The 13292-nt window shown below is 42.3% G+C and overlaps 1 protein-coding gene across 2 annotated transcripts in view; it reads right to left on the bottom strand.

The window, feature by feature from the left end:
* Window positions 1-13292, bottom strand: part of LNPEP (leucyl and cystinyl aminopeptidase) — a 178457-nt gene that overhangs the window by 62660 nt on the left and 102505 nt on the right. For both annotated transcript variants that reach the window (XM_033914441.1, XM_033914530.1), the window contains exon 12: window positions 3891-4074. In XM_033914441.1, coding sequence (XP_033770332.1) covers window positions 3891-4074 — 184 coding nt within the window. The remainder of the gene's footprint in view (window positions 1-3890; window positions 4075-13292) is intronic.

Consider the following 13292-nt stretch of genomic DNA (forward strand, 5'->3'; position numbering starts at 1 on the left):
TCTCCAAGGTAGGGAGAACGAAAGGGCACTCTCTAAAGTTGAAAGGGGATAGATTCCGTACAAACGTAAGGAAGTTCTTCTTCACCCAGAGAGTGGTAGAAAACTGGAACGCTTTTCCGGAGGCTGTTATAGGGGAAAACACCCTCCAGGGATTCAAGACATAGTTGGACAAGTTCCTGCTGAACAAGAGCGTACGCTGATAGGGTTGGTCTCAGTTAGGGCGCTGGTCTTTGACCAGAGGGCTGCTGCGTGAGCGAACTACTGGGCATGATGGACCACTGGTCTGGCCCAGCAACGGCAATTCTTATGTTCTTAAATACAAACAGTCTAAGAGCAAGGCGAGGCCTGTGTCAGATACAATCACGGTAATTAGTACGAAAGTCAAGTAGGTAAACAATCTGCATTACAGTTAACGTTGTAGATAGGGATTTTCAAAGTACAGCAGTTTAAAGGTAGATTCTAGTGCAGAAGTTGGAAATCTTGTGACAATTATGTGCTATATTTATTTCATGCAAATCTTACTGTGTGTTGTGAAATCACTTCCTGACATTTGTGCACTAATTTAGTCCTGTTTGGAGGGGGGAGGAGAGATTTAAGTGACTGGTGCTGGGGAGTAAGGGGAGACAAGCAATCTCAGAAAAAGGAAAAGGGAAAGATCTTATATTTTAGGTATAGGAGAGAGAAAACAGAGGACAAAGTAAGGAGAGGAAAAGGCGGCAGGAGAAAGCAAAATTACTTACAGTTGTCCAGAAGCTTAGACATTCTTGACCAAAGTGCATTTTTCAATGTATCCCCAAGAACAGAAATTGACAACCTCTACATTGTACAAGGTTAAATACAACGGCCCGACACTCAGAGTTCCTATGAGCATCGGGAGCAGCGTGCAGCATTCAGCGCAGCACCCGGCAAACTGCTGGTTTAGTAAAAAGGGGCAAACATGTTTCTGCAAATTTTACATATGCTCTAACAGAATTGTGTTTGTATTGTTTGTCTAGGGGACTGCCTTGAAAAAGCCAGTACGGCAAAACATGTCGGCAGAGGTCCCCATCTGACGTTGCTGAAGCTGAAGTCAAAAGTTAAAAAGATAAGTGACTTGGCTTTAAAACTCTTAAAAAATAGATGCAAAACGGTTATAAAAATCATAAAAGATTAAAACACAAATGAAAAATGTTGAAGCAGTAGGATTGAGGACAATCTAGCAGATGTTCAAAAATTTTTATTGAAGAATACTGCACTATTTCGAAGATCCATGAAAAACTGCTGGTCGGACATCCACGGACCAACCCTTAACCCCCCAAACCTCTCATGAAAAAGGGGAGGGGGAGAGACAAAATGCAGCCGTCACTGTGAACACCCCAAAAGAATACTATTAGTACCTAAACAGCCTGCGCTCCAGCTTCTGAGAAAAGGGGAGAGCAAAGCCCAAGGGAATGGATCCTGAGCTCCATTAATCTTCAGCAGACAGGCTGAAACAGGTCCCCGAAGGATACACTTGCCAACTGCAGATTTAAAATCTGCTCCTCTCCACGCAAGCAGAGTAGACCCTTAACAAAAGGGATCACCAATTCCACGAAAAGACCGCAACCAGAACAGAAAAAAAAAATACACCACTACAAAATGCAAAATTATTGCAAAATAAAAAAAGAAATAAACCGAGCAGATCAGAAGACACCTTTCATGCTTGCCTACAGAAAGAGAAACTGAAAGTGGCAGCAGACTCCTGAGAAAAGGAGGTTTCAAAAACTATGATAGACATCTTTCTGCAGTATGCTCACGAGAATGGATGGAGTACCCCAAGGTTCAGCATACCATTCCTAGTGCACTGGGAATACAAATTATTTTATTTACAGACATGAATGCTCTTCCTGAAGACTGTCTTTTCCACTCATATCCTGAAATCTATGTCTTTTTTCCAAACCAAATTTTAGATAACGAACCCCATCTTTTATCAAGATGCTCTAGAGGTTTTTAGCGCAGGTGAGGTAAGTGCTCTGACGCTCATAGGAATTATGAACCATTTACTGATCTGGCCCACGCTAAAATCTTCTTGTGCAGCTTGATAAAAGTCGGCCTAAAAAGTAAAATAAGTAAACTGAAAAAAAGTAAAATCAGTGAAAGTGCAGGGGTGAGATCTACTTTCATGTCTTGTCAAAGAGAGCAAAGAAAAAAAAATTGAGGTATCAGTGTAGGGCTGCAACACCTGGAAATGAAGGCACATAATCTGAAGTTTTTTTGGGGTTTTTTTTAAGAGGATATTGCTGTGCTCAGTAAGCTAATCCTTGGTGCCACTGAACAGCATCACCCACATGTGGCTGATTCATCCTACTTGTTAAAGAAAAGAGGGAATCCAAAAATGGGAAGAGAAATCAGGAACTAAGACAAAAAAAAATATATCTATCACACTGCATAGTCCCTCTGCTTGCCCCTAACATCTCCATAGCATTTCTGATTCTTTCACTCTTTCTTCATCCCTCCCCACACCCTCTCCCAATGCTCTTAACACCCCCCCATACCAAACCCCTCACTCTGTCTTCACAAAACAGTACCCCCAATCCTCTTACAGACTGACTCAGTAAGGCTATTCTTATGTTCTCTTACTATCTCCACCCTCATAACCACCCTGAAATTCCTCATTTACTTATCCCATTCTGCCAAACATTCTTTTATCCCCCTTCATTCACCCATCCTATTCCCCCAAAACTCCTCACTACATTCTGCATGCACACTTAATCCCTTTGTATAACCTACAGTCCCTCCTGTCCGCTGACACTCCCCTTAACCTCTCCACAATCTCTCAACTTACTTTTGCTTCTATACTTTGTCCCTACTTATTAGGAGAAGACAGCAACAGTGTAACAAGCCTTGAGCTTCATCTTCCTTCTGTGCTGCCTGGGCTCATATCATATGTAGGTGAAAGCATAACACTTCAGATCCATCAGCAAAGAAGGAGAACATGGCTTTACAGCAATGCCACTGTTGTGGTCTTCTTCCTCACAAAATGGAACAAGTTAGGGAAGGGAAGAGGAAATAAAAAGGAGGACCTTTGATTCTGATACTGCTAACACTCCAACCACCAGACTCCCATGGTAATTCCATGCAGAATGGGGAATTCTGCACAAAGAACTAGATTTGGTGGCCCATTCTGTTGCATCACAGGAGTTCTAACTATAGCTTTGAAAAAGTAATTGTGCCTTTGCAGCACCAGGAACAAAAATAAAATAATTTTTTTTTAAAGTCTCCTGTTTTAATGTTGCTGATCTTCAAATTATTGAATAAAATCAGTCCCCTTTGAGCTTAGGACCAGAGAGAAAGGCACAAGGAGCATCAGCTAGAAGTGACAGGGTTTGGGAGCAGGGGGACACAATGGACCTCTCTACCTTTCCTTGATATCTTACAGCAAAATACTACAACCAGTCAAGCAATTCAAGATTATGACTTTAAAAAAAAGGTTATGTAATTATTATACACTTAGGGCTGGCAAAAACTGAATCTGAACGGTGTCAAAGTAACAAAATGATTGGATTACTAGACGCAGATATTGCTTCCTGGCAAAATGCTACTGCCAAAGGGTCTGTCAGCTGGGAGAATGCCAGATAAAACACCCAGTTTGGAGTAATTAATTTCTCACTGCACAATACCTTAGGAGCATTCTTCCAGGTCACTGCTCCCATCTCGCCCGGATATTTAGAACAATGGTATTCCCAAAAGAATGTGAAAAGGCATTATCAGCAACTTTTTTAAACCAGTGAGATGGCAGAATCTTTTTTTTCTCTTTTGTAAAAAGAAAAAAAAAAAAAATTTTCTCCTCAGCTCATTAAGTAAAAGGAAGCCCATAAGCAAATAGCAGGGAAAGAATGAAGCTCTTTCACAAGAAGAAGCTGATGCATTACCCTGCAAGTACAAAGATGTTGTTAATAAGACCGGTCCGGTCTCGGTCGCTTAGAACACGGTGATTTGTTCTCAACTGTTCAATCAAGGCTTCCCATTCGTTATCGCCATAGTTCACCATATAGTACCCATTCATGTCCACATTGAACTTCACCCATGTCACTTCATCCTGAAACTCAATAAAATCTAGAGAGAGAGAGAAAAGCAAATATGTTGGTTTACAGAGCTCTGGTTGATCTCTCTCTTACACTGTATAATTAACCTGATTAATCAAACAGACAGATTGCAGTAAAAGAACATGTGCGAAGTTCAAAGATGCAACACATACTTATGCCTGGTACATTTAAGCTCCTTTACCGTGACACAGCTCTACAAGGTTACAATCTGTGCAGAAGTACAATGTAATCAGTAAGAAAAGCAAGGAAGCACTGTACATTATATATACGAGGTCTGTTCAAAAAGTTCCAGGACTGATTTTATAAAAATTTATTAAACAATCTTACAACTTATTCCATTGGGTCCCCTCCAAAGTACTCCTCTTCCCTACGTATACACTTTTCCCAATGTCATTTCCACTTTTGGGGAAAGTCCTTAAAACGCAGCTTCAGGAATCACCAAAAGTTGCTGTGTTGCATTTTGCTTTATGTCTTCAATGGTGTTGAATTGCTTTCCTTTCAGCGTGGATTTATGCGTAAGTTTAGAAAACAAGAAGTCAGCAGAGAGTAAGGTGGCTAGGGAAGACTTGTCACTGCATTTTCCCCAAAATTCACAAATTTTGACACATTCAAAACACCTTCCATAACTCTTGACATGTTCCCCATAAGCCATTTTCAACATTTCATAAGTTTCTGTAATGGTCTTACCCAATTTAAAACAGAACTTCATGCTCATTGAGATCGCACATGATGAAAAAATAGCCAATCATGAAAACACACTTAGTAGCTTGGAGAAGAAAACAGCTATCAACAAACGGAAAAAAGGGAGGTTACTCATGAGGTTTCATGCTACTCAACACAGTCTAGCGCAGGGGTGTCCAATGTCGGTCCTCGAGGGCCGCAATCCAGTCGGGTTTTCAGGATTTCCCCAATGAATATGCATGAGATCTATTTGCATGCACTGCTTTCATTGTATGCTAATAGATCTCATACATATTCATTGGGGAAATCCTGAAAACCCGACTGGATTGCGGCCCTCGAGGACCGACATTGGACACCCCTGGTCTAGCGTGTCTCAAAAGAACTTCCTTTTGGCACGCTATTTAAACCTGTTCTGGATCTTTTTGAACAGACCTCTTATACAAAGTTAGAACAATTAAAATCCATTTACAGAGGTATTCTATAGGTTGCTAATAGCCCCAAAAGAGATTTAGGACAAACTGTCAAAAACATTCAGATGCCTGAAATCAGAGAGGAGTTTGACCTAGCTTGGTGTAGCTTGAGCATTTCTGTTGCAGAAACAAAACAAGGAGAACCTAACCTACCCAGAAGGAGCAATCCTTACGCTGATGATAGAATTCAAATGAAAGGACGCAATACTGATAGACAGAGTTCCAGGCTTTGCAGAAAGTGATCACCTAAACTCCAATGATAAGACAGTGTGGTCTAATACTAAAGTGATGACTGAATCATACACAAAGATCAAGGTCTTGGAATTTAAAACTGCCAAATCTGGAACACACCATGCAGGGTCATTCTGTCAAATAAGAGAATTTTATCCTTAGCTGGTTGTCTAGTCAGAGACTATGAATTATGAGAAAAAAAACTCCCCTATTTGTCAGACTAACCCTTACATTGTCCCCCCTGTGGTGCGACACTAGCATTTACTGCTATGACTGGCAGGAATTCTCAAGCCCCATTAACTGAAAAGATTGTCCATTGGTGTTCTCTTAACTCTTCCTGCCCCCCACACCCTGGGCATACTCATTTGTCAGGCATGAGTGGAGGTGGGTGGAGTAGAAATAACACCAGTGGAAATCTCTTAAGCTAGAAGGGCTTGGGGATCCCTGCCAGCCATAGCAGCAGATGTTGGTACCACACCACGAGGGAGCCCAGGCCCAAAACCATATCCAGTGGCTGAATTTGAGCAGGTAAGCAGGGAGGAATTTAAGGGGGGGTCTGGAAGCAAGGAAGCTGCATCTGTTAGGGAGGGTGGGCAGGATAGGAGGCACTTTGGGAAGAGGAGTTTCACAAAGTGTGAGCTAGAGAGCATAAGTGGGCAGAGCACAGTGTATTTGGCCATAGGTTAATCTAGAGCAGTGGTCTCAAATTCAAACCCTTTGCAAGGCCACATTTTGGATTTGGAGGGCCTCAGAAAAAATAGTTAATGTCTTATTAAAGAAATAACAATTTTGCATGAGGTAAAACTCTTTATAGTTTATAAATCTTTCCTTTTAGCTAAGTGTTAATAATAATATTGTAATTCATAGCTAAAGAGACATATGATCAAGAAACTGTTTTATTTTACTTTTGTGATTATGATAAACATACCGAGGGCCTCAAAATAGTACCTGGCAAACCGCATGTGGCCTCTGGGCCACGAGTTTGAGACCACTGATCTAGAGGGTCATATAACTGAAGGTCAATTAACCAGCTGAAGGGGAAGGGGGGATGACTACCTCGCCAAACATGTTTCTAAAGGGCAGATTACAGTAGTAGAAAAACATGATCCATTTTGTAAATTTTAAAAAACGCACTAAACGTCAGACAGTGCAGAGGACCACATCTGAAAATGGACTGGTAACATAGTGCTGGCAAGTCGATAACAGAACAGAAGCTATATGAAACTGAATTAGTAGCTGAGCTTTCCCACATAATGATTTACAGACTTCTCTTGTGAGTGACTTTTTTCTGGTGTGCAACTAAATAAAGAAGTGAAAACTAGACCCCTAAACAGATTATGAAAGATTAGGTTCTTATTTTTGTTCATCTTTCTTGTAAATCCACGCTTTATTCCTGGACAAGCATCCCATGTCACGAGACTGCTTGTAGGAAGCCTCATTTACATATTTTTTTAGACCCTCCCCTCTTGCCTCAGGACTGCCCTCAGGAATCCAGTTTGTGCAAAAGTAGAAAGTGATACCTATAGAGGATACAGACAAAAGGGAGAGGTACGGGGACACTCCTTGACAAGTAAAGTCTAATCTGCTCAGAACATGAAAAGTCATACCAATCAAACAATTGAAACAGGTTATTAAACAGTATAAACCTGAAAGAAAACTGTGCTATAACGAGACACAGCCTATACCAACAAAGGGGGGTGCCCCAGCTAGGGACTCCCAAAGCAAAGTGCTTAACATATTCGGATAGTACCATTTATATACTTTGTTCAGTAAGGGAATGGAAGCATTGCTTTCGATTTAGTTGATCATGACATTTTACTTAATTGTTTAACTGCCATGGGTATTTCTGGCAATGTATTATCGTGGTTTTGAGATTTTCTGAAAGTTCGTGCTTATCAAGTTTACTTTAATGGACTTTACTCATATTCGTGGAGTAATCCATGCAGTGTGCCACAGGGTTTGCCTATGACACTGTGATGATATTGATGACGATGTCAATGTCCACTGGTAGCGATAGGGCTCAGTACTGCATAGAAGTCCAAGTTGCTGGGTATCTGACACCAGGCTTAACATCATCTTTGAAAAATAAATATGAAGGAACAAATACAAAACATCTTGTTGATTGTTGGAGTGATTTTTTTTTTTTTTTTAGCCTTAGAAGATAGGGAACTGTTCCAAATGAAAAGGAAAAAAGTACAGAGTACCACGGGTCGAGTAAAAAGCTATCAATGCCGTCAGTAAGGACAAAGGTTTTAAAATTGTCTAAAGGCCCCAATGGTGAACATAAAGAAATTTTTGTTTGGAAATAAAAGGTTTAAAAGAAAAAACAACTAAAATAAATAATGAAAATGAAGCGGGAAGGCAAACTTGACTGGACGAAGTCCAGATACGTCTTCTTAATTCCACAGAAAACGAAAAACTGACAACCTCGTGAACAGGAAGGCACTCGTACATGCAGTCTCAAAACTTTCTAAAGCTTAAAGTGACAGTACACTTTAGCACCGTCCATACTGGGCTCCATGGATTATGTCACCCATCTGTGAGAATATGCTGCCTGCTTGTCCAAGGATAATGCTGTATCCCCCCCAGTTGTCTAGAAAAGGATGGAGATCACTACCTCTGAGTAACCCATGCATGTTTAAACGTGCACACTCAAGAGCCATGCTTTAAGCCCAAAGCATTCCAGTTCTCTCAAGGTTACTGGACTCTGAGTCAGTAAACCCAGATACACTGGAAGTTTAAGATGCTGATATTTCCGCATGCGCACATTGTCCGCATACCAAGGATGTTGTGGCCAATTCAGAGCAACTAGAATTTTCAGCCCTGGATTATCGGCAATTCTCATTATCCTGCCGTCTTGCTCTTGGCCAGGGCTGAACTAGTATGTCCACTTAGGTACATCCTGGCTAGTATCTGCAGTTGAAGATGCGAGGAGCTTTCTTGCTGGCGGACAATGCCATGAGATCGAGCGTTGGAGAACCCCAGCACTTCACTATCCTGTCAAACGCCTTCTGGGATAGAGACCATTCTTTTGTACATTCTCCACTCCTGCCACGTGTGCTGCAGACAGTGCCTGTAGGTGGGCTTCAGCTCAGCGAAACAGGGAGGCCTCCCTCTGCATTGGGGCACTTTTGGTATCTTGTCTGTTGACATAAGCCACCACCGTGGAATTATCTGAGAAAACCGTGACTACTTTTCCCTACACAATAAGGGCCAGTGACTGTAAAGCCAAATGAATCACTCTAAGTTCCAACCTGTTGACTGATCATTTTAGCTGGGAGGGGAACTACCTGCCTTGGTCCAAAAGTCTGTTGCAATGCCCCTCCCAGCCAAAGAGACTGGCATCTGTTGTCAGTATGGTCCACAAGGGAACGCGTAACAGCATTTCCATCATCAAGGAGTCTGGCTGGAGCCACTACTGTAAGTTCCTGCATGCTCTGAACATCCAGGGTAACTGCACCTACTGCTACTACTAAGGGAGCCTCTCTGGGGCCACCAACAGGACAGGAGCAAGGCCTGGAGAGGTCATAAGTAGGTCTTCACCCAGGGAACCACCTTGATGGAAGCCACCATGGATCCCAGGACCCGTAGATACTTCCCAGCAGACAGAGCTGACTGAGCCAGCAACACCTGAATCTGACTGCAGAGCTTCTGTTTGCATAAACTGGGGAGTGCAACATAACCCTGCACAGTATCAAACCAGATCCCCAGATATTCCAGAGTCTGTACTGGCTCCAAGTAATTCTTTCTGAAATTTATCACTCAGCCCGCTGAAACGAACAGGTCCCAATTTGTATTAGCCTCATTCTGCTGTCCATACTACAGATGCATCTGGGAACACCTCTTTAGAAAGAAATCACACACACACAAATGCACATGATCTAAATAGATGTCTCTCCTTTATTCAGAGTACCGCATACATATATATAGCATTTCACATGGGTCAATTTTCTCAGCATATGACTGTAGGAAAGACCATATATGGTAACAGGATACATAAAAGCAACTAGAAAAAGGTAGCAAACATAAGGGGGGGGGGAGTTTCCATCTATGGCATATAATACTTTCTTGTCTGAGGTCTAGCAATGCTTCTTATCTAAATCCTGACGCACAGCACAGCACAGGATGTGCACAAGAGGTGGGGGTAACCTTGGCAAAACTAATCAGCTATAGAACAGAAAAAGAAAAGACCTTGTGGCCTCTTGACAAACAAGAACTGTTTCAGCAGGTTTTTTTTATATGTTACACAAGCAGGAATAGAATAGACTTACAAGAAGTAAGAGGTGGACTACTCATGCCACTGCTAGGTCGGAGGACAGATCAACCAATCATCCAGAAGGATGAACTTGGATTCCTTCTTTTTCATTGATGCACTGCTGCCACAACCACAACCTTGGTGAAAGTAGCCAGCCCAAAGGGGAGAGGCTTGAATTGAAAATGCTGACCGAGCACATGAAGCCTTAGGAACTTTCTGTGTGCTAGAAAGATCAGGATATGGAGGTAGGCTTCCATCAAGTTTAGAGAGGCAAGAAACTCTCCTGGCACCACCAAGGCCATCTATGAGCAGACTGTTTCTATCTGAACTGTGAATTCTGAGGGCTAAATTTACTCGACTTGAGATCCGGCCACAGGGAGACTCGACAAAGAGATCCGTAAGAGGGAAGGCAAACTCCAGCTTGTAGCCCTTCCGAATAATGTCCAGTACCCACTGGTCAGATGAGATGTCCGCCCATGACTCCCAGTGCTCCGTAAAGCTGACCCCCCTATCCTGGGAGGGTTGCCTACTAGCCTGTGTCATTGTGTTTTCTTAGCTCTCCCTGCCGGATACTGAGATACTCCTTGGGGATGTCTGACTCTCCGGTCTTACTGTCTGAAGCCCGAGAACGTCCTCTTGAGCGAAGGAGCCTGCTGAGCCCTGAAGGAAACAGAGAGCCTTGAAAGGAACCATCAAAGATCCTTGGTTGACTGTCCAGTAGGAATTTAGGGTGACAATTCGCCACGCAGGCCATGAGATCATCTAAGCCCTTGCCAAAAAGCATCTGCCCCTTAAAAGACAAGCAGCTCAAAGTGGTTTTAGAAGTCGAGTCTCCAGCCCATTGCTGAATCTAGAGCATTTTTCAGGTGGACACTTCTAGGGCCGAGGTCCTGCTTAGGACTCTTGTCATCATCAAATAACATCAGTCACACAATCCCCCCTTCAAAACAAACTAGGAGAAAGAATCCTCCCCCACCAGATGAAGCCCGACACATGCCATGAAGGAAGCAGCTGCTGTAGCTTTCAGCCCTAAGCCCAAAACAGTCATTTCAGGACCAAGTCCATCCTGCGGTCCTGCACATCTTTAAGAACCACCCCCCCCCTCACTGGGGAGGGAGGTATGCCTGGCAACCTGCGTCACCAAAGAGTCTACCTTAGGCTGAAATAGAAAGGCCTGAAACTCTAGAGCTAGTAGCTACAATCTTAATATGGTCCAAGACACTCACAGGGGATTTTCCGGGGCATCCCACTGCTCCCTAAGCATAGCAATGATGTCCGGATAGGAGAGAAAACAATCTGACTGGGTTCTGGAACTGCTCATAACAGGTCTTTGAGCAGAGATACTGTAGACGCAGGAGCATCTGAATGCAAAACTGTTGGCGATTCAGAGATAATCTCCATTAATACTGCTGGTTTGAAAAGCCGGCACACTGCTGGATCATTCCCCTGGTCCTGCGACGACAGGGACTTTGTATCTTGGAGATCCACCGTGTGAACCTGCATCACCACAACTGAAGAAATTCTGATCAGGAAGTAAAAGCATCTTACCCGACTCCTAATCCACCCCATCTCCCTCCATCTTCTCCTCTACCTCCATACAATGAACCTCTAGTGGGGGAGGAGCTCACAGAGATGAACATACCTGTCCTCTAATGACATGCAGTGCACCTGAAGCGCAATAAGGGCTCTGGTAACCTATGTAAGCATCAAATATGAGTCTGAAAAATCTGGATGTAAATCCTGGCTAAGGGTGGCTAGCTTTCTCTGGTATAGAGTTCTCCCAACCCTATGCCCTGCCCCGGCTCCATGCGCCTGCACTTCGTAGAGAATGCAGATGCACTATCACAGGATATTATGGAGGGAGAATTGCCAGAAAAAAAATCATCCCCCCTGTGATTCAGAGGCCTATGGATAGCTAAAGGAGGCTGAAACTCTCAGCACCCACTCCCCTGACACATGGTACATGGACGCTCCTCAGGTGTCCATCTGGTACAAATCTGGCAAGATGCATAACATAGTAACATGAGCAGAGGAGTCCGTATCTCTTGTTTTTGGAACCAAACAAGTTATTCAGGCAAACAGACTTTTAAAATTGGCCCGAAATGCAGAGCACAAGACACCATCAACTCGCATGTAGAAGTTAGAACTGAGGTCAGAGCTAGAGCACAGGAGGACCAGGAGTCAAAAATGTAGATTACTTCTACACCAAAACTTGAGAGTAAAGATACATAAACCCACTGGTCAAGACTCGTATGCCTTTTGCATTAGAATTACATGTTCTGATTACAATTCACTTTTGAAAAAAACAAAAACAAGAAAGGAATTAAAAGAAGGGCTTCTTAGAACTAAGAGACATTAGCTATGTTCTTGAAATATACTTTTAGCTTTGACAAGAATAATACAAATTACATTGATATCGATCAATTTGTGGTACCATTTATAAAACAAGACAAGAAATACAACTTAGGCTGTAACAGCCAAGACTCTTTTAAACTCCTTTACCAATTCATATTTTACAGACTCTCCTCAATTTCAGTGGGGTGACAGAAAATTAAAGTTCCAGGCTATCTCTTACGAGGTCAGGACTGCTGAATTCCATTCTTCAGTGAAGGCAGAAGATAATTAGGTTGATGAGATCAGAAGGACTGAAGCCATGTTCATCTCAGACCTACTACCTAATACAAGTTATAAGTTCTATAAAGCAGGCACAGTGGTGAGAGCAAGTCTCTCTGACAGCAATACAACAACAAAGTGTCAAAAGATCTTGATTTTAGAGCAAGCCACTCCTATTTATGCAATTCTGAAGCCTCATTCCCTCTAGAGCACTATCAGCAGGGAAAGAAAGACACTCAATGAAGTTACAAGGAAATACTTTACTTTTAAAACCAATATGAGTGGTCATCCTAGATGAGTTTAAAAAAGGTTTAGACAAGTTCCTGGAGGAAAAGTCCATAGTCTGCTATTGAGGCAGACATGGAGGAATCCACTACTGCCCTGGGATTGGTAGTATGGAATGTTGCTACTATTTGGATTTCTGCCAGGTACTTGTGACCTATTGGTCTGACCCAGTATAGCTATTCTTATGTTCTTAAACCTTTTTTAAACCCAGATATGCTAACCGCTGTTACCAGTCTTTGGGGGTTATATGGTTGAACTTGTTAACACGTCAAGAAGTCAAGCTGCACGAGCGAGATTTGCATACAATGGAAGAAAGTAGGCATGCAAAATCTCTCTCATACACATTAGGGTGGTCCAAAAAATTAACTAACATTTCATTTGTCCACAAGGCTGATTTTATTCCTTTATATAAAAATGAATTTTACTTAAAACAATTTTACTTAAAACAATGTTTAGGGGTTGCCCCATCTTGCTGTTTTTAAACTACCGCTAAGCATAATAGCATAATGTAATTCTTGTGCACTTTGACAAATAATCAGTGGTCTATGACGTAAGAGCCACCTTTGATGCAGAAGGAAATTTCTTTTGGTGGTTGGCCATTAGCTGAAGAACAAATTGTTTCTGTTCTTTATCTTTTGTCAACTTATCATATTTTTCAATGAGGTTTATCCTTCGTTCTGCTGCAACATTAAC

The sequence above is a fragment of the Geotrypetes seraphini genome, chromosome 1 (genome assembly GCF_902459505.1).
Source record: "Geotrypetes seraphini chromosome 1, aGeoSer1.1, whole genome shotgun sequence".
Taxonomy (NCBI): Eukaryota; Metazoa; Chordata; class Amphibia; order Gymnophiona; family Dermophiidae; genus Geotrypetes; species Geotrypetes seraphini.